This window comes from Cynoglossus semilaevis, chromosome 17 (assembly GCF_000523025.1).
Source record: "Cynoglossus semilaevis isolate Cse_v1.0 chromosome 17, Cse_v1.0, whole genome shotgun sequence".
Taxonomy (NCBI): Eukaryota; Metazoa; Chordata; class Actinopteri; order Pleuronectiformes; family Cynoglossidae; genus Cynoglossus; species Cynoglossus semilaevis.
Window position 1 is genome coordinate 8,829,888 of NC_024323.1, and position 25,483 is coordinate 8,855,370.

Genomic DNA, 25,483 nt, shown 5'->3' on the forward strand with positions numbered 1-25,483 from the left:
AGGGGTAAAACGCTTCCAACACGTTCCCATCTGGCTTTGTTCTTTGCCAGCTTGTTCGCTGCCGTGAATATAAATCCTACAGCATTTCAGAAGCTGCTTCTCTGTTTCTTTCAGAGCCAGATCATTTCAATTGTCTCCTAGTTTTAACAGCGGTCCGTCCTGTCGGTCATAAATGTTTACAAGCCAAAGTTGACCGCTGACGTCGTCTCTCCTTGCATAACCACTTTATTTAAAAAGATTAAGTTCCACAATAACAACGTTCTACATTTCCCTTTTTCCCCAAACTGTCCGGTGCTTATTTACATACCGTACAAATGCAGCAAGTTTCTCCGCCAGGCTAATAGGCTCGGCGAGGTCTCTCTTTCATCAGCAGATTGGAAAGAACACATCAGTGCTGCAGTTTTAATTGGAATTATTTAACAGCTTACTTTGAAGTGCAAAATAATACATGTGCTCGAGAGAACGCTCCTCCAAGGTCGATGCCCAAGGTGGCGCTCACTGCTGCCTTTAAGATGTAGAGTGTAATGCTATCGTGTTAAGGTTTCTCTTTGATTAGCCACTGCTCGGGACAAAATCCTGGTGTTTTAGAACCTCTGGTCTTTAGATAAAACTATTTCTACATTGTAATCTCTCTCTCTAAAAAAATGAAGAGCACTATTCAAACTATTAATATAAAAACTCCTGCTGTTCCATGGCTAAAAAGAAAGGCCTGCGATAAAGATGAATCAACTACCTGCTTTGTTAGACCTCCTGATAATTGCATTGATATCATAGTCCAGTGTAGATGCAGGGTGAGATTTGCAAATGTAAACTCAGATGTGCAAATGCGCTCTAAGAAATGTTAATGAAAACCCAAGGCACTGATTCATTTTGATCCTCACTGTGCCGCTCATTCCGTAGTCTGGTCTTGTTGTGATGAGATGAGTCCCATTGATTGATCCTCTGTGGGAAACATATAGTGAACGAGCAGCTTGGAGAGAATAAAGCAGCGGCTGCTGTTCAGTGGCAGGAAGTAGGAGCAGAGTGTGATAAAAGTGCAGTCTCAGTGTATGACCTACTAACAGTTAATTCCCCATTTCACTGTGTCATTACGCAAAGTACACCAGATGGTAGTACATGCTGAAGAATACCACAGTATTCCACATGTACATTATTATTATACGTACACACGTAAACACGCGCACGTCTTTCTCTGGTATTACAGTTTACAGTTAAAGTAAAGTAAAAACATTTACTCTGAAGTACGTAGTACCCACTACTTACTAATTCATTAACGGCGCTGCCACTTTGTCTGTTAAGAGCAGTTGACGCCAGCAATTATTTTAATGGATGACATCATTTAAATTCTTCACATTGACCTGCATATAATAAGGTAAAAATGTCCTCCACGTGGAAGTGCAATTATAACAGCAAAGGTACAATTTAAAAATGTACCTCGGTGCTGCAGAGTTACATGTATAAATCAGAACTGTGACTTTAATATGGCCTTAAAACAAGTTAATGTAACGCTGATGCAATACCCAGCCTGTAGGTGGCAGTAATATACCAAAGGTTTGTTTATTCCTATTTTTAAAAAGCAGGAGAGAAAGCCTCATTCTAATCAGATGTGTATTTTATAACAATAAAATAAATACATTCATGGTGCTAGAAAATATAATTTATACATATATATCATCAGTCAGAGGATGTTCTGTGTTTAATGGACAGACAGGACATTTAAAATCATTCTGCCTGGGGAAGAAACCAAGTGACGAGCTGAATTGTCAACAAAACATAACGTGTCAGATCCAAAGTCTGTCTCTCTGTCAGGCTGCTGGGAATCATTTGGAAAAGGAAGTGAGGCAGCAGTGGAGAGCAGTTTGGCCAATTTTCTCCACTTCACCAGGACTACACTGAACGCTGTGCGAGCCGTTGATTTAACAGCTCACTTAAAGTTAGCTCTGGCATCAATCAACTTCACAACCCACTATATTTTTGTTCTCAGTCTGTCAGTCATGTATCTGTTCAATAATTCAGAAATACTTTTTTTTCCCTGCTGCTTCATCTCATCATGAGGAGTCTGAGCTGAAAAAACACTACCTGAACCTGGGACCAGGGAGATATTAACCTGGGTTTATTCATGGATGGATGGATAATTAAAGTATTTGAGATCTGTCAAAGTATGGCTCGTATCAGTAATGTCAATAAATACATTTACTCCAGTATCAGAGGTCAGACCTGTCAGCCGCCCCTTCACCCTGTGATTCTAGAGCTAATGATTACCTCCTGCCTGAGGGTTTCTCTGCGGTGTTGGCAGATCACCACAGCGATGACGTCTGGGGGGCGGGGGGGTTAAGGAGCACTTTATTCTTTTAGACTTTATTCTTCTGTCATGAAATGCCCACTGTGTTGCCTGGATATACACACTGAAGGTTTTTGAATCAGCTCAATGACTATCCTTGGACTTTTAAAGCTGTAATCACATCCCAGAAAGAATCTTTTAAGTTTAATTACATTCATTGTGTTCAGAACAACAGGGAGGAGGTAAGTTTAATTACATTCATTGTGTTCAGGACAACAGGGAGGATGATATTTGAATGTGCCCTTCAGCTCATCTACAGAATAGGCTGAACTGAACATGTGGAACTACTGATTGAAACTATTGCTATTTATTTATTAATAAAATGTTAACTTAAAATCATGATATAACGGTCATTTCCCATGTGTCCTAGTTCCTTATTGACCAAACACAAACCATTTCCTTGATTCCATCCAAATCTCATCACATTATCTTAAATCAAAATGTTGTCAAACTGAGGACAAACTCTACAGTATTAGTGTTCAGTGTCCAAATATTGTAACCAGTAGCCATGTCATAAAAAACAGGAAATGATGCAATTATATCCTCTCACTAAAATAAAATAAAATTGACAGAAATTGACTATATAAAAACTGTAATACCAACTCCTGCCACATGCAACAGTACAGAGGGACATTCCTGTTTGTCAGTGTGTTTGAGTTCTTCCACACTGTACTGCATCAGTCAGGGTTCAACATGAAACATGTACGAAATGGAATCAGGTATAAAATATTAAATACACACTACACTTTATGGCTGTCCTGTTTATGATGTCAAATAATGCAGTGAAATATATGACAATATATGTTTCTGGAACGCTGCTCCTATCATGCTACCATGTACTTAGCACAAGTAGTACAAACACGCCATTGCATTTGCTACTTAGCTTATTATTATTATTTTATGTACACCAGCAGGAAGTAAGACATTATATCTGTTGGGGTTTGTTTTGTTTTTTAAATCAGCTTCTAAACGTTAAAATACAACATATAAATGTGGACTTTACTCGTACTTAACCACTAGCATCAGCGCTGCTCCCTAAACACTTGATTACTATCATTAGTAATGTCTGTATTTCACGCAACGCTTAATGGAAGGTTTAAATAATACATGCTTGTTCATTACATTATGTTTAAAAGCTTGAGATGGGCCAAGACATTAGAACACTACTGTATATTTAAAAGCAAAACATATTTATATTTAATTATGTGGTTAATTATAGTAACATCGGGGCCTCAGTCACACAATCTATTACAACTATAATGTTACTATAACCAAGAACATACTGCATTTGGAAATAAAAATAAAAAAAAGAAGCATGAAGTGAGAAGAAAGTATAATTTTGATCAAATATGTTTTATAACAATATAAGATAATAAAAGAATAATAAAATAATTATTTATTCTGAAGTGTTTCTAGAAACAAATGATTGAAGAAAGTATAATTTTGATCAAATATGTGTTATAACAATAAGATAATAAAAGAATAATAAAAGAATTATTTATTCTGAAGTGTTTTTAGAAACAAATGATTAGTTAAAAATGAGGCTGTTTTTAAAATATAACATGTTCAACTTACCGTCGCTGTTTTTGTTCCACCCGGGAGACTACTGATGCGAACATTAAAAATGAACTGACACATTAGTAACAGAGCAGATTAATGGATTATCTTAGTTGAAGATGATCCATATTCTTTGGTCTCTCAGACACAAAGTATACCTGTGCAATTGGGCTTCAAACGGGGAACAAACATTTATTGATCTACAGATTAAATGTCAATAGGAAGATTGATCACCATAAAAAATACATCTATTGATTATCTGTTTTAAAATGGATACTCATTGTAATATAATCAATCTCTAAGACCAGAAAGACCAGTGTTTTGCTGCTAAGTTGATGTGAGTAAGTGCGAAGGAACAAAATTGCTCAGTAAATGTGCCGCCACGCTGCGCTCCTGTCTGACGGCCCAGTGCTGATCTGTTGCAACTTGCACATCTGTTGTCCCCACATGGTGCAGTTCTGCTGCATGCCTGCTGCAGAGAGTGGAAGAACTCACTAACATCAACAGAACTGTAAATGCAAAACAACATCCTTTAAATCCAGCCTGCCTTAGAAACCGCTCATTTAACTACCCCTGTTCTCAAACAAGCGTCAGTACCATAAAGGACACGCTCTGGCTGCACACAACAGACACTCTGTCTTTTGTATTTTAGTTTTAACATGACATGACCTTAATTTCCCAAAGGGAACTCAAGAGAGATTAATAAAGTTCTATCCATCCATCCATCCATCCATCCATCTATCTATCTAAGTATGAATATTCATAAATCAGTCTTAAGTCTGTGTAAAGTCCAGACGACACGTGGTCCCACAGCCTCCAAACTCAGATAATGAATATTTTAATCCCAACCAACAAAGACAAATATTCAACCCAAGTTAAGACATGAGGCATGTCACTCACTGTTTGGCACACTCACTCACACACACTCACACACACCCTTGCATCAACTGCCCTGAGCCACCCTTGGACCAGAACCTGGTGTTTACTCCGTGTTCCCATGTCGGCTTCCAGACCGCAGTGACCTGGGAGCAGGGTAACTCTGCCTGACCCGAGGTTGCTGTCGCTGGCTGAGGATCAAGGTCGCCTGCGTTTGCTTAGAACACGAGCGGAGAGACGGAAAAATATGAATTCTGTGAGAGTGGAGCAGGAAGCCACACGAAGCGCTGCACAATTAGACCATAAATGTGTTTCCATAAAGAACACTGCAGTATCTGCAGCTCCTAATAAATAACACAGAACTTTGGTTATATTTATATTCATCCTCGTGAGAATACAAATGTGCTGTAATTGTTTTCCTCCTATTGTTTTATACTCATATTTATATTTTATGAGGTATGAAGCAGAGGCAGTGTTTTAGGGGTTCACTGTGAAACTGATTACCTCCAGTATGATAAATATCACAAGCAGAAACAGATTCAGCACAACCCAGTATTTTGCAGGAGTAAGAATAAAAGAAGTTGTTTGTAATTCCCATGAGGAAGGGGAAGGTTCGTTGGGCTGTAGCTACAGTGGCTGCAGTGTGGCTCAGAGGTCAACAGGGAATATAGTCATTTTATTAAGTCAAATATAACTGGTTGGTAAAACCTGTTGTGAAACGGTAGATTCTGTCACGTGGATGTTAGGGAACGCCGGCCAAGACATCGGAGCCAACTCCGCCAACAGACTGTAGACACCAGGCTGTTAAACAGCTCTGCAGTGCAACGTTGTTTACACCGGTTTCCCACCTGACACGCTGCAGCCTCGTCGTCACAGTCCAGCCTCGCCTCAACCATCAATAAGCAATTATTCTAATGCAATTAAACATGACCCTTCCTCCACTCCTAGCATCAATACAAATCATTTCCTCTAATCACAGGAAAGTGTTGTGGTGGTTCAGCGGGGGTGGCGGCCCCTGTAATTAAGCCCCCTGCACTCATTTGCTCATGAAAACCACTGAGCAAATAGACCCCTCGCACCCACTCCTTAACCTCACTCTTCCTGGGAAACATCCGGTGTTGTCTTATTATGGACTTCCAGAACAGGAAGTAGGAGAGCAGATACAAGGACACAGTCCAACGGGAGGAGGAAGACTGCCCCCTCCCTCTCTCTCACTCTCTCTCTCTCACACTGAGCACTTCAGATAGAATGTTTTCTCCATCTCCTTTACCCTAATCACAAATATTATAAATATATCTCTAATTTTATTACCTACACTAACCTTAATCCGACCTTTATTCTAATCCCAACTCCAAACTAAATCTTGAACCTCAGAATACCCTCACCCTAAGTACAGATTTGTCACCACAACAACAGTATTTTTCCATCAATTTACCTTAGACCAGCACAGAATTATTAATAAAATATATTAAAGCAAAGTCTAGGGCTTAGGTATAGGATCGGGCTATAGCTGTTCTTTTTTGTTTTCAATATTTGATCCTGGAATGTTGCAGGATATCAGACTAGTACAGACTATTGGCTAGAGCCATCACTAGTAAGAAGTACCGTATTTTCAGGACTATAAGTTGCACCAGCCAGCTAGGGTGCCCTCTAGTGGCTATCAGTGTGAAAATAACAAATGTGAAATTATATAAGTCGCACCTGAGTATTTGTTGCAAAACTAGGATGAAAAAATGCAACTTATTGTCCAGAATACTGTAACTCAAATTTAAATCTAATGCAGGTTTTGGGGTCTGTGTAAGACAAGGCAGTCTACGGCAAACAAAAATGTAAATTTTACAGAATTCTTCAAAAGATTCAAAAGAGATAGTATTTGGCAGAGAAAACAAGAGGAGAAATATCGGCTGTGCTTCCAGACTCTGCGTGTGTAAGAGTGTGTTTGTGAGTGTGTTTCATATATTTGTGTCTCTGCCATTTCTTTTTATATCTGGATGTTTGCACGAGCGGCCAACGCCCTGTTACAGTATGTGTCAACCAGCAGTGAGTGGGAGCAGGCCAGCAACAGGATGTTGCAAAAAAAAAAAAAAATGAAGGATTGGAGTCCAGACGGACTCTTGGCTAACAAGAAACACCTACATCAAAAAAGGGAGAAAAGGAAGTGATGGTTGGTACCCACAGTATTGCAGTAATATCCTGCATGTAGAAAGTGGAGGATTACCTCATGATGACCCACAGCATGTCACAACAACCTTACACTGCTGTGAAATTTGAGCCAGAGCACTTTGTAGTGAAATTAGATTTTTAGTATTATTAAATCTCATCTGAAAGTTATCTTAAATTTGTGTCCAGCCCACTTACTGAAGGTGCAGTGGTCACACTGACAGGAAAAAAAAACTGAATTTCTATACAATCATCATGTAAACACTCTTTGACTCTTTGCTAAATCATACAGGACCATAATCCCTGGATGTGGGTGTGCTTAGGTTTTGAGGACTCTTACAGAGATGGGTCACATGACTGCAGTGTGTGCCCAGCTTAAATTATTTGTTTTCCTCCGTTGTGCGAGTTTCTGCGTGCCCTCGGTTCAGACAAACTCTCATTCATCATCGTCAGGAATCTTCAGATCCCGCTTTATCCTTGAACAAGAGCTTATTTGATATTGATAGCCACCTCTGGCTAAACAGACAAAGATGTTGATCCATCACCTTCCCATTTTAAAGTGGAGACCTTGAGTGGCAACACAACAGCAACTTTGTCAGCGGATGATGAACCGCACAAGTACTCTGACAACAAATGGGCCAATAGCTGCAGTAAAACTATCACGTCTTTTTTGGGAAACACACACACACGCCGCTCACGAGAGGCTCGTGCGGCCATTGTTTCTGGGCGTGCCAAGGTCACAGCTCATATTTTATAATTTAAAATCCCAGAACTTGGTTTTATTCTTTGAGCCTTGGCGATAAAGAGATCAACACAGCGGGGCCACTGTACTTCAGTGCACCACACACGGTGGACTCATTATTCTAATTCTGTGTCAAGCTGCGATTGGCAGCTGGTCTCAACCAAAGACTAATGCAGTCCATGTGTCACAGCGGTGCTGTGCATTGGAATTGAATCATTTGAAGAGATTCCAAGCAGGTTGACTGTATAAAGGACGGTTGGTGTGACAGTACATTTTTTTAAACTGTTACTTCTCAGATCACAGTTAGACTTTGGATCAATTGAAACTACTGAAACAAAGCGACAGAGTTGAGAGGTCAGTGTTGTCCCAATTTACTCACATTCACAGTGTACTTTTTTCATGTTATTGTAAACAGTTTTTTTAATTTATGTGATGAGGACAAAAACAGTCCTACTGTATATTGATGTAGTGGCAGTTCCTCCGCCTGCCACCAGAGGGTTCACAATTCATTTCAACCTAGTCCTGTGTTTCGAGGTTTGCTTTGCATCAGGAAGGGCAGCCTCTGCTATATCACTGTGAGCAAGTATATATGATAATAATAGTGGAGGCAGAATATACAGAGAACACTGACAAGAATAAAGCCAACGTTTTTGCTTTGAAAATGCTCTGGTGTCAGGACGACCCTCGTTCTCTGTACACAACTTGTGAAAAATCCATTGAATTTCAGCAGTCATATGAACAGATTTAACTCATCAACCGCCTTCAAGACACTCTGTGTTTCGTTTATTCTTGTCACACTGAGTTTAGCCTTCAACAGCCGCGCCCGACTTTTAATGTGGCAACGTTGCTAAATGGCAAGCCATTTGTCAAAATCGCCATTTTATATTGCTATTATTCAGAATGATTATTCTCCAATTAACTCCAATACTTTTGACATTTGCAGAGCCTATCCCTCACTTTGGAATTGGCTGTTAACACATCATGAGGTTCATAAAGCTGCCTGACAGGACGTGACATGATGGAGCTTATGGCCTTTTATGGAGCCATAAAAACACATGTATATATATCTATATATACCATCAACGTTTATCAATTCACGTATTCCATAACCTTGGTATTTGCAGACTATAATTTGACATTAGCGAGGTCTGGGGGCTGGGGTCTGGGGTCTGCGGAACCACTTTCATTCTAAAGAACAGACGAGCCCTCAGGTTAAATATTCAGACACACACACAGACAAAAATATTTGTCATTGGATCTCAACGGATCTGAACACATCAGGATGGTAAGTATGCGCTGCTATATTCTTCCTTCCTCTTCATTCATTTTCTCTTTTCTCATTATACTTTACAGACAAAGGGAAGACACAGGACAAGATTAAACCGGAATGATACCAGATTCCGCTTTGAAATACAGAACGACCCGGGGGTCCCTGCGTGGCTGAACTACTTAGTCATTCATCACTCTTCTTCTGTGGGTCAAAGGTCACAGAATACTTTAAGAAATTGATGGTGAGACGTGGCCCCAGAAACTGTGAGAATGAAGAAATGAGTCCTGCCGTCATCATCCTGTGATTATAAATGAATATTATAATATTATCCCTGCAAATATAGATCACATGTGTATTATCACCCAGGCAGTTAAAAAAGAACGGGAACGACTTGACAAGTCGTCAAGAAAACACACACAGGGATGCTGTGTTTATAATGAATGACTATTTGGTTTCTCTCTAACAGAAGTGTAACCTCGCTGTTTCCCTGTTATTTGTTAAAGCCTTGGCCCAGATGTGTTTGTTGAATATGTTTCTTCATTATTTCTGTGTAGTCCCTGAATGTGAATTCATCACTAACAGAGCTGATGTTATTACCATGGTCATTAAGGACACTGTTACACACGTGTCTCACATGTTCCGTGTCTAGGCCCGACTCTGGAGATGGAGATGACTGACGAAGGCAGACTGTTTGGGGGGGGGGGGGAGGAGGAGGTTGGGGGGGGCAGACTGAAGACAAGTGGAGTTTTGCCAATCTCTCTCCTCCTATGTCACACAAACCAAAGGAATGTGTATCATTTAATTGCTCTGGTGAATTGCACTGAGGTAAAGAATGTTGTTGCCTAGAAGGACTCAGAGTTTTTTATATTTCATTTATTTACTTTACTGAGTTTTAACCGCAGAAATTGATTTTTTTTCTTCTAAATAAAATTAATAAAATCTGAGAAAGCAAAAATAATAATTATTATATAATTATATATATTATATAAAATTTAACTAACTAAGGGCTCCTTGGTTTGTGCTCATCAGATTCTCCAGAGACCACTCTGATTGGCCAGTTGTGCATGAAGAAGAATGGCCAACACTTTGTTAGTTTCATACACGGACATTTCTTCACTGGTCATACATCATGTTGGTCTAGTTTCAGGCTGCGTCCGCGCCCTCTAGCGGCCTTTACAGGCGTGGCAGCAGCCTCACAGTGAGGTTCCAGTGCGCAGCTTTTTTCCTCCTCTTTGAAGCTCGCCTCTCATGTCACTACTGTTACTCATATGTGCAGCCAATCTCTTCCTCATGACGCCACCAAGGCTGGGCTCATGGGGCTCCGGTCTTCATATTTAACCCACCCAGCCCTGGATGCACACTTGGACTGGAGACAAGAGCGTGTACGAGGGGACAAATTGACAAACAGGAAGGTTCTCTGCACCTGCTGCCAGCCGCTCTCTGTGACTTCACCACCACCATCACCATCACCACCGGCGGCGGCGGCAGCAGCAGCAGCAGCCGCGGGACGGAATCCAAGCATCTCCGCCACGGATCACCTGTTATTTTTGATGGATTTCTTCCGTTGTTTTTTCTTCGAATTATCTTCCAAATCTTTAAAGAAGGAAGACTGTGATTCGGTGAACTAGACTGTATCTTTCTGTCTTGAGACTTTTTTTTATTCTCACCGACACGATTGGCATTTCTTTTATTCTAAGAAGCAAAAGCGGAATTCGTTGAACAGGGAATCTTTCTGTTTTGTTTTGTTTTTTTGTTGTTTTTTTTTTTTTTTTGCCAAGCGCCTTTCGGCAATATTCACTATTTTTTAAACAATGACATGAACAATAAGCACTTGAGCTTTCACTTTGAGCCGCTGCCTGTAAAGTGTTCGTTGCTTCAAATGCGCGTGTCCGCTCACCTGTCTGGGCAAAACCTGGACCAGTGTCCAAATTAGAATAACATCGAACACACGATGGAGCTGTTAAGATAGAAGCAGCGGTGTTGCGTAGGGAACGATCACGGCGAACCTTCAAACTAACATCGCTGCTTTGTCATCGGTCGTCGGTGTTGAACACCCATGTCCTCGCCGTGAGGTGTGCTGCGCTTAAAAGCTTCAGTGTAAAAAAGACATAAAGATGATTTTGTTTCGTAAATTCAGAGTGTTGATACTGATGGTGTTCCTGGTGGCCTGCACCATGCACATCATGATAGACTTGTTACCCAAATTGGAGAAGCGTGCGGCGGGAACGGACGGCGGGGACGGCGGCTGCCAGTGCGCACATCACCCGGGCGCTGAGACGCAGGGCTGGGGGAAGCAGCGCGCTAAGTCAGCGGCGGAAGCCGGCTGGCCTAACAAACACACGCTGAGGATCCTGCAGGATTTCAGCAACGAGCCCAACTCCAACCTCACGTCGCACTCCCTGGAGAAGATCACGGCGGCCGGGGACACTGCCAGGCGGATGAGACCGTCGGCCGGGAAGGCGCAGGACCACAAGCCGCTGTTGGGAGACTCGAGTGGGGTCCACGACCACGGGGTCTCTAAACTCACGGCTCTTTTTGGGCATCCTTTATACAAGATTGCCCTTCCTGCTCTCACGGACGGCGACACTTTGTTTAATGTCAACACTGACATCCGCTTGTATCCAAAGGCAACAGGGAATCAAGAATGGTGAGATAATAGGAGCAAACTTCTGTCTATCCTTCCATCCTTCCACCCATTCATCAGTTTCTAACGTAATAACCCACTCAGGTGATGTAACCTCACCTTTTGTAAAGCACAGAGCCTTCAAATCCCGCTGGATTATCTTTAATCATTGTTACCACACTAAAGGAAATTACAGATTTGGCATCATACTCCCTCAGTTTAGACAAAAACACTGGAAAACTACTGTAGAAGAAATACTGTGACGATAAATTCTTTGAATACATTTTGACAAACTACAGTCTATCCCTTGCAGGCACAACGAGGAGGGTAACGCAGAGGAAGACTTGTCTCCAACAGGAGAGGCGACAGCTGAATCCTACCCAAACTGGCTGCGTTTCCACATTGGGATCAACCGCTTCGAGCTCTACGGCAGACACAACCCAGTGCTGGATGCTCTACTGAGAGACCTGGTGACACAGAGGATTACCAGTGTGGGTGAGTCAGTCACAGGGAGGGTCAGGGAGGAGGTGTATTTGTGTGTAGTCAGAGTCCAGTATTGATTTGTTGCCTGTTAGATGAATTCATCATGTGTGAACCTGACCTCCAGTGTAATTCTGGTTTTCTCTTTGTCTCGTGTATCACTGTATGTCCTCCAACATGGAAGCCCTGCTCTTAGATAAACACATAGATTGAATCCTGTACATTAATGGACATTGTCATTGTCAAAGCTGTGGCTCATTGTGGGAGCTGTACACCCCCAACAATTTTGTGACAAAACTTCAAAATAGTGCCCCATCTCGTCACTTAAATCATGACAGAAAATAATTGAGAACCACTCGCCTAGTGCGGCTGTGTGGGTTGACCAGAAGTTGTTTTTATTTTGTGTATGATAATATTTAATTCCTTGGAAAACTTGATCTGAATACAAACAATGCATTGTACCGTTGTCAGGCAGTGCATGTGTCAGTGTGTGGGCGTGGCTTCTGTAGAAACCTGCCTGTGTGTTGCTCAAAACATGCAGCAAACTGGTAGTTGTGTAGCAGCTGTGGATGAATCTATTCAATTTACCTTGTATTTTAAAAAACACAGAATTAGGAGAAAAGAAGAAAAAAAGTAGACGTAGAACTGGACAAGAAGAAGAATGACATTTTCCTCTTTCATTCACAAACATCCTGTGAGACTTTCTTCAACCACACTGGTCTGAAACCAGCCATGAAATTAGAACCATTTTCATTCAGTACCATGTGAATCTGGCCATTAAGTCATTCCACTACAGATGCAGTCAGAATTTAAAATCAAAGTGAATGAGCAGTAAATTACAGTCAATGTTCCTTATTTCACCACTATCAAAGCTCATGGAAGAGACCCCCGCCTCTGTCAGAGTGCTGCACAGTAATATCTGGCTGTTTAGAGTTGTTTCATATTTGTTTTTATCCATATCCCACATCCCAGACTGCACTTTAGTAGATTTGTTTTCGTCCCCTCTGTTCATAATACATAAACCATCAATCTCTGCCCAGACACACCTATAAAAACACTGTCTGCCTGCAGACAGGGAAACTCAGTGCAGTGTGTGCTCTGTGTTCGCCCGTGCACCTGAAAGTAGGTATTACAGCCTTTGTGGCAGGTAATTGGTATATACACTTAGCACTTATCTGTCTCACTAAAATTACAAAGCATGGACAGCAATTGAAAGTTCTGTTGTTTTTTTTTTACCCCCTCAGCATTTTCTCTAGCACCCCTACCCCCACCCCCACCTCCCCACACACACACACTCCTCTGCGTCCATCCCTCTGCTGGGGCAGACTCCGGCCTTTTGTTCAGTCCTCAGCTGGACTCATAAATCATAAGCACAGTCCTGTGAGGTGGCATCAGTGAGAGCAGAATGGATTTATCATCGCAGCGCGGCGTGGAGAGAGGGGACGTGGAGCTTTGTGAGAGGTGCAGAGAAAAAGACAGGAGCATTGATTCCTTTGTGGATGCTCAGAGGAACCCGGGCAAGATACAGATGGGCAGACGGGAGGAAACACATACATTTGCCCAAAGATACCAGAAAAAGATTTATCTGCTATGTTCATGTTTGGTCGCATGTCATCGTGACTATCCAGAAAAAATATATCATCTGTGGTTTCTACAGAGGATTAGCTTTTATAGTTTATGGATTAGAAAGTAAATATCATAAAGGCACAGACTCAAGCAGTGAAATGAGGCCATCCCCAGAAGAACTGTGGCTTATGGGGTCAAGGTCACAGCATTAAAACGTATCTCTGTCGTTTGCGATCTCTCTGAGGTTTGAGGATTGATGTATAGCCCAGTGTGTTGATTACTGCAGGGCCAGTGTCTTCTTGACCTGGCTTTATTAAATCTGCCTCATGTCAAGCTGTAATACTCTCAGTTTATTCTTAGGATTTGACTCGGTACAAACCACACTTACTAAGAAAGAAGCTGCAGAGCCTGAGAATCAAATAAAAGTGAATCTGTAATTTGGTAATGCTCCAGTACTGTACAACAGTCTGGAGGTGTTTTACCCCCAGACCATTCATGAATTCATTAGGGTCCTAGGTTTGATTCCCAGAGGTTTGCCTCCAAGGGGCAGCCTGTACCAACAGATCTGCTGTTAACCTAGTGTGGGATCAATCAAGTTTAAAAAATTTTAAAAAAAAAATAGCAAATCAAAGTCAGGGCTCAGTCTCCACACTTAACAAAAGCATTGCTCATGGTCAAGGTTTCATGGGCTAGACTAGCTTCCCTGCACTCTGTGGTCTGCTAACACTGAACCACAGGCAGGATTCAAACCTGCAGTCTTCTGAAAACAATCCTCTAACCACTAGGCCACAGTTTTCCAAAATTACTTCATGTTCAACACATACTTTACATTTGTTTGATAAATAATGTCTTTTCTGCATCGGCAACTTAAGAACTTCCTGGGAAACAGGTTTAAAACTATCACATAAACACTGTTTAGAATATTCCAGACTTCTGAACTGAGTCAGGGTTTCTGAGGAAGTCATGGTGTATACAAACCAAAAAGAAGAAGAAACTGAGGGACATGTCAATAAACAGTCAGCGTAGCAGAGGTGTTAGCATTCAATAAGCTTACACTGGGCTTACACTGATATTGAGGTTAAGTGGAAGTGCTGTGTAATATGCTAATGCTAATGCTATAGTCGCTCTGCTTGAGACAGATGAAGACCCTCCGTCTCTGTCTCTGTCTGTGTCTCAGTCTGTCTCTGGCTCTTCTCCCTGTGTGTATGAGATCAGTTTATGGAGGTGAGAAGGGAAGTGTTTATCATGCACAAACAATCACTGACAATGTGTTCAAGACGTGCAGGCTCAGTCAGAAACATCTGGTGGGAATCAGGTTTGTTCTGGTCCGTGTGCAGGATGGGAACACACAGCTGGGGGCACATCATTTTTTGGTTGTTTTTCTTTTTGGGGAAATAATCTTACACAACCTTGTGGTGAAAGACAGTTTGTTTTTATCACGCACTGCTTCACAACAGCAAGGTCGCCGGCTCACTTTCAGATTCAAACAATGGTCTGTGGAAGTGGAGCTTTTTTATCTCCTGTCAGTGCCCGCGTGTTCGGTCATGCAGGAGTGTTTTCAGTATTTGTCTCTACGCGGTTCTGGGACAGACAGGTGTCCTCTTCATGGGTCCCCCTTTCTTAACGCCATGCTGACGTGGATTCCACATACAGGACTTTGCCTTAGCTCCCTGGTTCCACCATGTGGTTGCACTTAGAGCTTACTGTACTTTCACTGACATAACTTTCTCTACAGTGACACATGCTTTGAATCAACTTCAGGTCCGTCATGTTATCCACATTGAGAACAACTGCAGTACAGAAGACTGAAGCTCTTCTCTAGTTTTGGGGGGAACAATCTGTGTGCAGTAAATGGAGGTTTCTAGGCAACTGTCTGTTATGGACATTGACATCCATTCCCTGTAAATGGTCTATGCTTTACTATATTAGACTTTTTTTTATCTTATCATGTCTTTGAAAAAAGTGTATTCACATGTGTTTTTGCTACTTTTCTCCACTAATTTCCTGTCTGACTCAGTTACACCTTGATTCAACAATACCACCTTAATTGCTCAGCAGATGTGACGGCTTCATTATGCATTGATGTGGAATCACTTTCCCCAGATTGGTTAATGAGGGAGCAGCTGTGCAGAAGTGCAGGTGCATCGGTTTATATTTACTTAGTATGAGCACACAGATGGGGGATATATTTATGTAAAAAGAAAATTGAGAAATACTAAATTAAGGTGGTGAACTTTCTCAGATGCCTCCTAAAATAACCAGCTTGTGATTTTTTTTCTCCATGACGCCACAGAGTTTCAAAATGCTGGTGTTTTAATAGAAATGATGTGACGTTACTTCTGATCTTCTTGTTACTCAACTACTGGCTCTTTCTTACTTGAATGACTGTAGAAGGTCAGTTCATCATCTCATGGGGTCACCAGCCAAGAAAGGTTAGTTAGTTAGTAGAAAGTGTTAGTTTCTAAAGACATTTTTAAAGGGAAGATTTCTAATCATTCACACTGAAAGAATGGTGAGATGCACAAGCACTGAGTAACAGGCCTGAATTTAATCACTGCAAATCAATACACATCTATTCATAGTGATTATATTCCAGTGATGACTCATCTCTATCCATTTGGAAGCTATTTACTCTGGGAAGGTCACCCACAGAGTGCAGAGATCACAGCAGAGCTTCGTGGAAATAAGGATGTTGGAAATCATACTGCACAGTATCATCATGTGATGAGGTTCTTTAACATCCGTGTACATTTTACACTGCTACTGAAACAGACTCACAGAGAACCATCTTTTCATCTTACCCAGCATCCATCTGTATTTTGCACATGTAGCCTTGGTTCATGCCTAAACCGGTCCAGGAGATGATCTAACACTCCTATTGTTTTTCTCTGCAGCCATGAAATCAGGAGGCACCCAGCTGAAACTCATCATGACTTTTGAGAACTACGGACAAGCGCTTTTCAAACCCATGAAGTAAGTAGCACGATTCTGACTGCACCGCAGCGCAGCTACATTAAGTCTTAGGCATTAGCCTTACGAACATTGATTGAATTTATAAGAACAAAGTTTCTGGCTTTATATATTGTGCACTAGAAAAAATGTTTGCTACTCTTGCTTTGATCTTCTTGCTCGAAGAGACCGGACCAGGGCTCTTTAAAATTCAGACCAAAAACTGCTGCTGCATCCCTGTGCTTTGTTCACACACACACACGAACACACCCCTCCCCTCGCTCCATGTGATCTTTTTCTGATGGGGAATCATCCGTCTGCTTTTTAATTAACATCAACAGGCTTATGTGTTAGTTAAAATGAGCACTGAGCCGTCGTGAAGACGTCTGTGGGGAGGAGTATATGCTGACAAAGGTGCATTGTACTCGAAAAAGAAATAGCCTCCGTCTCGGCTGAGGGTGAGTTCTCTTTCGGTGGACTCCCTTGCCAATAAGGATAAACGGTTTCCAGGCCAACTAGGTTGCAATCGTAAGTAATTGCTCAGGAACCTGATATGATGGCTATGAAATTCATACTTTGTTTCCATATAAGAGCCTCAGAGGGAACTATTAGATTTTCAGACAAAGGCAGAGACAGGGAAAGCAGCTGCGACAAAGAGTTAGTGTCTTTGTGTGTGTGTGTGTGTGTGAGCTGAGGAAGCTCACGGTGTCAGATCAACATCGACGGCTCAGAAACAGCCTGTGTATATTTTTTTACTCAAATGAACCGAGCCTGTGGCCAAACCAGCTGAAACACGGAGTGGATTTTACTTCGACATAAAACTTAAAAATAAAAAGGTGAAACAGTTTCTCAGTGTCAGGGTTTGATTTATGGAGAGACTGGAAAGTTTATTCAAGGTTCTTTCACCCGTGCTGTTGATGTCCGTACACTCTTTATTGCCAGAATGAAGAATAATCTAACCTTTACTTTGTAAGGGAGTCAACGTACAAGTATGAAACAGTCATTTTTCTTTATCCTGACCTAACTTTACACCGTAGGCTCAAACCATGGCTCCATTCTGCAGTCAGCTGGGACATCACATTCATTCAAGCACGATTTTCAGTTTTTTCTCCGTGTCATCCCGCAACCATCATCCTGCATCCCCGCCAACGACAGACAATTCCAGTTTTGAATCTGATTATTCACAGAGCTGCTATACATTAATCATGATTAATTGAAATTGTAATTAATGACAACATGTGTAATTGCCATGTATTCATACAATGATATGTTAGGATAATCAGACATACAGTGTGTATGTGTGTGTGTGTATATGCATATATATATAAATCAGTGCGTATTGGTTGAAATCAGATCCAATAATCCTGAAAACACTGGTACTAACTCCTTGTACGTAGTAGATATGGTTTAAATCAGTCGTTTCCCACTGCCATCACACACTGTTTTGACAGTAATTACAGCTTCTGAATTATACACTCCAGATTCCTCCAGCTCTTTATTCAGCCTGTCATATTTTATTCAGACCCCCAGCTTTGCCTGTCACCAACATTTTTCTTCACTATTTACTTTACATGCCAAATCTCAAGAGTCAGAAAAATCTTTGCAAGCAATAGTAATACTGTAGAAAATTAACCACTGTCTTAGTTTCACAGAAGTTTTTTTTTTTTTTTAATGTAGCCGGGCATTAAGTCTAAAATCTTTTGCCAATCTTGTGTTCTACGTGACAAGCTGGTTGTCTCGAAAATATTCTGGGAGTTAGCGTGTCACGCGTTGCCAAAACACGCACACACAAAAAAGACTGTCCTGGCACTTACATGTTGTTATTTTGGAAATGTCTGCAAAGACATGTGCCAAAATGAAGGAGCGGTCACGGTTCAGTCCTGCAGATAAGTATGAATTACAGTCAGCGAGGGAAACCAAAATGAGAAAAGTTTCTGCAGTTCTTTCAAACCCTAAATATGTTGGATTTCAGCTGATTTGCAGTCAGATTTGTTTGCTAACAGCAAAATGGTTCCTGAAGTCCTTGAACTGGAGACAACGGGCAGGGAATTATTATGGGATTTTAAGCACCCTTGGAGCTAAACTGTCCCCTGAGACAAGTGTATAGCTTGCTGATACATGACTAATTCTTCAACATAGAACCTTTAAATGTCACATCACCTTTTGGTGATTCTAACAGGTTCCTTTCCTGCAGCGTCAGGAAAAACTGTGCACCCGTATTAGCAGGGAATATTGGCATGACGATGAATCAGCCCTTATTGCCCTTATTTGCCTGTATTTGCATGGCTGCAAAACACGCATCAAGTGTTTTCTTGTTGAACATCTTCCATTAAATGTTCCTTTATTTCAGACAGGGCCAGGTTCCTGTAGACTCATGACCGCAAAAACAAACAAAAAAACCTGGTCCACAGTAAAACTGACAGGTGACACATCACATCAAGCTTCAGGCAGTGACATCACATGACATCTCTTTCCATGGATGACTTCTGCATGAACACAGACAGTAGCCATGTGTTTATGCATAAACAAAATGAAGGTAAATGCTGAGAGCTCAGCACCAACGCACACAGAACCCCTGCTGAATCCACCGACCTCAGCTGTTATAAACCTGAAACGTCTGTCGCTCGCCACTCGTTTTACACAACCATAGGAATTCCAGTGGTTTCATAGATTTGACACACTTTTGAGGGACGCCATCTGAGCTCATCTCCGGGTGCTTCCACTGGAAGCGTGTCTATAGGCAGCTGTTCGCACACAGCTGCAGCGCTCACTCTCTTTCGCTCTCTCTCTTACACACACACACGGATGTACACACAACTAGCCAACACACGTAGGGGTTACGGAGTTTATGAAACCTCCATCACCCACGGCTGGTACGGAAAAATCTGCGACCAGTGAGGCAAGACGCAGCTGTAGCTGCTCAATCAGTGATGTTGTTGTATTACACAGAAATATGAACTGCATACATGACAGAAGAAGAAGAAGAAGAAGAAGGAGGAGGAGAAGAAGAACAAGAAGAAGAAGAAGGAGAAAAAGGAATGATGTTTGGACAGAAGTTCCTGACTCCAGATTCATTGTCTCACTCGTGCCATCTCGGTCACAAATGTCACACAAACTACGGTAATGCAGACTGTACCAAACACTTATTTTGTTTCACATTTCCTGAGCCTGTTTATCTTTATATATAAACAAATGACTCCATCAACTGTGCAGGAAGAGATGTTTGGACTGATCATGTGTTTATAGAGCAGACAGGGACATCGAAGCCTTTGCATGTGAGACAGACAGTAATGGACAGTGGGGACAGTGACACACTGGCTGGATATAGTCATGTATTAGCTGTAACCACAGTTATCCAGGTCTCTAACCACACACTCTGCCCTCGCTCTAGGCCAAACTAACCATAGTTTACCGTAGTTCACCAAATCCTGACCTCAGCGTTACAGATAATAATATTTGCAGACTGCTGACAGGCTGCTCTTTAAGAGTCTGTCTTTGTTAGACGGTTGGTGTGGTTGTGTTGTTGTGCAGGTTTTCTGGAGCAAACATTCTGTGTTTTCCTCGCCTTCTCACATATTTCTCAAACACAAACACAACCAAACGGTGAAAGTGTTCCAGTCTTAAAATCGCTCGCAGTCTGACAGCTTCTTCCTAGCCTGTGTGATCACTCATTTCTCCCTCTACACCTTCCCTCCATATTCTATCTCCGCCCTCGTCATTTGTGGAGTTTATCAAAGACTTACTTACGTATCCTCTCCAACCCAGCCTGGAGATGTCAACACTCTCAGCATGGGTTTCTTCTGCATGTATGTAAATTGTCAGTGTTTCCTTTTGCCGTCATTTACTCGACGATTTATGTGTTTTTGTTGTGGAGGCACATTTGTTTACCAAAGTCCTTCATCTCGCAGCTTCACGCTGTGGCACCGCATCGCCGCTGATTTGTTTACAGGCGTTTAAACTTGTGAATGTGTGGAGTGTAATAACGTTGAGCTGAAATATGTGTGTGTGTGTGTGTGTGTGTGTGTGAACGTAAACCAAATACGATTCTATCAAAGCCTACTGGCGTTCCAGAAGAGCAGGTTGTTAAACGGCGTGTCAGACATTTTTCTTCTTATCGTCGAATTACACCTCGTGACTAAACAACGGTCATTTTACATTGTTCGCATTTCTGAGAATTACAACTGACCCATTTTCACCCACTTTGATGAGAGAATGTTACACTTTCTTGATGTTCCTCATTGTTCTTTTTTGATGTTCTCCACTCAGTGGTGGAACATCTGGCAGCTTGTGTTTTTTTTTTTAATTCCCAGCAGAAGCTCAGAATCCCAGAGTGCCGTTTCTGCACTTACACATTTTGGTACATATGGAAGGCCGGCTCCTGGAGTTAGTGGTGTTTTTTCTCCTCCCACTCTCTCCGTCTCTCAATCTGTTTCTCCACCTCCTCCTCCTCCTCCAGTCCATGCAGCTTTAATCACACATTTGTCTGATTTGCCAAGAAATGATCCCTCTAATTTGTTCTTCTGCCAAAACACACTTCAAACAAATGTACGCTCAGAGTTTAATGAATTTGTCGTAGCTACACAGGATAAATAAGTTAGCGGCCACAGACCGTGGTCAGACTGGGGTTTTCACACAGTTCCCCACAGTCATTTTGGTCTCTGCACTTGTCCCTCCCTGGACCAGAGCATTTTCAGCGATCGCCTCTGTCGTGCAAACATGCAGTGAGGGGAAAATCTGTTTTTCTTGAAACCCAAAAAAGTGTAGATTTCACCCTTGGAGTTGAGGACGTCTGTTGTCCTTGTCCCAGGGTGTGGACCAGATTCTGCACCACATCCTGGTCAAATCCATTTGTGCAGCAGCGTGCCCTTGGTGTGGTTCCTGACCTAGTCCTTGTCACTGCTCTACACTGTTGTGTAGTTCTGCCATCCTACCATATTATTATGGTCTAAAATACAGGATGGGTGGAATTCCAAAGCTTGTCTTTAGGAATGTCACTTCCACAGTTGTCTGGAATGCAGAACATTTATTTTGCTCCAGGATGTAAATTCAAAGTCGTTCAAAATAAACATTTCTGTCCTGAGACCTGTGCACTTGTACATTAAGTACCTAAACAAGGTTGTGAGTTAGTCATTCTGAGTTAGCTGCTCTAGTGGTTCTCGGTCATTTTAAAATTTTCATCTCAGTTCCTTTCAGTGATAAGAATTGGCTGTTGTTCGTTTTTTTTTTTTTTTATCCCTACAAATTAGACGACTGCTAAGAAGGCAACATAAAATCGTCCTCTTGTTTCATTCTGCTCTCTCTCAGAAGCCATAATACCACTAAATGTTTGGGCTTTTAAACACAAAGGGGACTTATTCTTCTCCCCATTTTCATTAGAGCAGTCAAAATGACAGATCACACACCCCCCATTGTTTCATCATCACTAAATCAACTGTTATCCTCCAACAATATGACCACACGCAGCTGGCTGCCCCCTAGCACTGAGCTCAGTCATTACACAAAGACCTTTCCCAGGTAGATCCATCACAGTCCACCTGAGTCTCCATCTGAGCCGAATGAATGAAGCAACAGTTCTTCAGAGGAGGAGAGAGAGAGAGACAGAGAGAGAGAGAGAGAGAGAGAGAGCACTGTGGCTCACTAACTTTGGGCTGTTTGTGATAACATGCACAAAGGTTAATACATCCATTGTGGACCAGACCCATGTCTGTTTCAACCTGCCCTATGAACGGTGGTAATTAGACAGTGGTTGTGACTCCCCTTACCCCCTGACGGAGGCCTGGGGAGGGGTGGGAGAATGAAACCATTGTCTGCCAATTAAACCAGAGGAGGCTTCTTCCCGAATTTGCCCATTGTCTGGGTAGGCAGTGAGAGGGAACGCCGTGGTCGGGTCTCGTCTAATGGCCGGAGAGGCGGGAACTTGATCCTAGGGTTTGCGTGGGCCACCCACCTGCCTTACTATCCACCCCTCCTGCCCACTGTTTTAGTGCTTTGGGCAGCAGCGACACGAACAGAGGAGCCTCTGTGCTGCTGGTGCAGGAAGACTCAGTCAGTGCTGCTAATGCTGGGAAGACCGTTCCAGTGTTATATAACCTACGTTGGAAGAGACAAACTGTCATGTTCTAAATCTAAATCTCGTTTAGAATTTCCAGTACCCAATCAGACAGGATTACAGTGGAAGTCAGGTTCCAGTGTTTCACATTCTACCAAGAAAAAAAGAGAGAGAGAGAGACTGAGAGATACAGATAGAGAGAGAGAGGGCACTTACACGGGCAGAGTTTGTTTTTGTTCCTCTGGTCTGAGTGTAAGGTGTCTCAGCGGGCAGCACTTCAGTGAAGACTCTCAGGTTTCAGGCTTTGTCATTAATTCATCTTCTAACGCTAAATCCTTTCCAGGATTGCGGGGGGGTGGGGAGGGGGATGAGACCCAGAGCCAATCACAGCAGTCCACATAGACAGTTCATCATCAGTCCATCACAGGGCCACAACCAACACCTCACCTGCAGGTGTTTGGACTACAGGTGGGAGAACCCAAAGAAGATGGGCCACACCGTTCCATCATGTGGCCCATTTCACGTCTTTTGCCTTTATGTCTCGTCTATTAAAACTCTGTGGCTTGTCTGCAGTTTTGAGGTCAGATACTGAAGGATAAAAGGCCACTGTATTTGAAGTACTGTAGGATATATTATTCCTCAGTCCAGCAGTCAGCTGGTAACAAACACGTGGCCTTGCATTCTTCTACTGATGGACCGTCACAGCTGCCCGTCCTCCAGAGCGGCAGGAACTCAAGCGAGAGAACTGCACTGACACACAACACATCAGCAGTAATGATGGGACGAGGTCTGTGGTAACAGTCAATGTCACACTGTACAAACGCCACAGTTATATGTGGATGCACTTCCTCATGATACGCTCCATGAACATGAATGCTTCTTGGAACATCATGCTCAGATTCCTTCATCCCCGTCCGTCGTCCCCACTCCTGTCTTCCCTCAAAGCAAATGTAACGACAGGCTTTTAAAAAATGGATCTGTGACAGCGTTCGACTTTACAGACATGTCATGAGTTTGAAATACACCGCTGGCTGCAAAGCGCCGATTCCTGAAGCCTCGTTTTTCCGCCTCAAATACAAATCATCATTGTTTTTCTCCCCAGTCTAGTGGACGCGTTCCATCCCGCTGAACTCTTACACAAGGAAAAATGCGCCTCTTGGAACTGTTTTCCCAGTGGTTTTACCACATCCTCCTTCACCGCCGTCACCCACTCATGACCACAATAACATCTCTCAGCCACCACTTAGCCTGTGATAGATGGTTTCTATTTAGGATATGGCATTTGACCGCGAACCGTTGAGCACAACAAAACTGTTGACAGGTTTAAATAGAAAAGTTCAGCTGCGGCAAAAACGGAGCACAAACACTCGTGCCATGATTTGGGGGCTCTGTCTGCAAAATAGCTCCTGAAGTTTGGAGTTTTAACGTAGTTACTTTCACTCTGTGGTTCCAAAATGCACTCTATTTTGGAACGGTGAAAAAACAAAGATTAGCGCTGAAAATAAGCTAGCCCCTCCCTGGGAGAGCAGAGTAAAGTGATGGATGAACTTCAGGAGCCTGGAACTTAAAGAGAACACTTTGTTGTGACCGCCTCGGAGATTCTGAGGTTATTAATAAACACTTTCATTAAAAAGCTGGCTGCTAAATGAAATGCTGTCCCATCATTAGTCAGTGTGCCGCTGGAAAATGGCATTTTAACAAGACACGCTCCAGAAATGATCAGCGGAAAATGGCACACAGCCTTTCACGCCATTATGACTTATGAAATAAAGTCTCCGGAGAGAGTGAAAAATAAACGACCATTATGTTCCACTGTAGATCTGCTCTTGCGTGTGTATTTCTGTGTGTGTGTGTTTTCATCTGCTTCTGTAGTGTTTCCACGTTCAGGTGAAGTAAAGTGAAGGGAAAAGAAGAAAGAATGATGCCACAGGAATCAGTGGAAGGACAGAGAGCCTCGGTGATGAAGACATATTTTAGGTTATCCACCGCTTCCCAGTTAGTAGTCAGGGCACCTGAAGGCAGCACGGTGACTGCTCCAGGAAGGAGATATAAAGAGAGAGGGAGGGAGGAGGAGAGGAAGAAAGTGGAATCCTTGTTAGAATTTTAAATTTCCAAAAAGAGTTCATGAATCCAGGAGCAGAACGTGAACCGGGTCGTTCATCTGAGTTTTGGGACGTGATAAAATGACCAAATCATTTTCATGGTGCTAAATATATGTTTTAGAACAAATGAAGGAATGCAATATTGATAAAAAAAAAAAGAAAAGAAAAAACAGGAGCAGACCCAGAGTGGAGCCTCCGGGCTCAGATTCTTAGACAACAATTTGGTCTCTGTTATAAAAACAGCGGCCGAACCGTCAACTGACAGATCAACTGGAGGGAAGTAGATCAGCAGTGTGTGCGGAAAATACATCATTCGTACACAGGACAAAGAAGTGGTTGTGAGGGTGTTGTGATATAAATATGAATTAAAGAGGAGCTAAATTTACATGTACACAAAATATTATAAATAAATGTCCATTCCGTTGAACAGGAAGACTGCGGGGAGGCATGAGGTGCATGAGAGAGAGGAGTGTGTGTGTGTTTGTGTGTGTAAGCTTGTGTGTATTTGCGTTCATGTAAATTGATTGTTTTGGTTGCAGTTCAGGAAGTCAGCCACATGAGTTTTCCTTATTTTCGATCGTCAGCCACATGAGTTTTCCTTATTTTCGTTCTGGAATTTGACGCTTATCAGGTTTAATCATAAGTTGTGTTTCTGGTCATTTGGTGTTTGTTTGGTTTTTTTCTTTTAACTGTTTAATAAGAAATCTTTTTTAAAGAGCTGCAGCTTCAGTTTTGGCACATACCTACATAATTAATCAGACTGTTTTC

General features: G+C 42.2%; 1 protein-coding gene and 1 long non-coding RNA gene across 5 annotated transcripts in view; one reads left to right on the forward strand and one right to left on the reverse strand.

The window, feature by feature from the left end:
• Window positions 1-25,483, reverse strand: part of LOC103393098 (uncharacterized) — a 182,546-nt gene that overhangs the window by 110,590 nt on the left and 46,473 nt on the right. The window lies entirely within an intron of this gene.
• The window catches only part of fam20ca (FAM20C golgi associated secretory pathway kinase a), a 25,657-nt gene continuing 10,111 nt past the window's right edge, over window positions 9,938-25,483 (forward strand). The window contains exons 1-3 of the mRNA XM_008329936.3: window positions 9,938-11,593; window positions 11,883-12,064; window positions 16,510-16,588. Coding sequence (XP_008328158.1) covers window positions 11,061-11,593; window positions 11,883-12,064; window positions 16,510-16,588 — 794 coding nt within the window. The 5' untranslated portion in view covers window positions 9,938-11,060. The remainder of the gene's footprint in view (window positions 11,594-11,882; window positions 12,065-16,509; window positions 16,589-25,483) is intronic.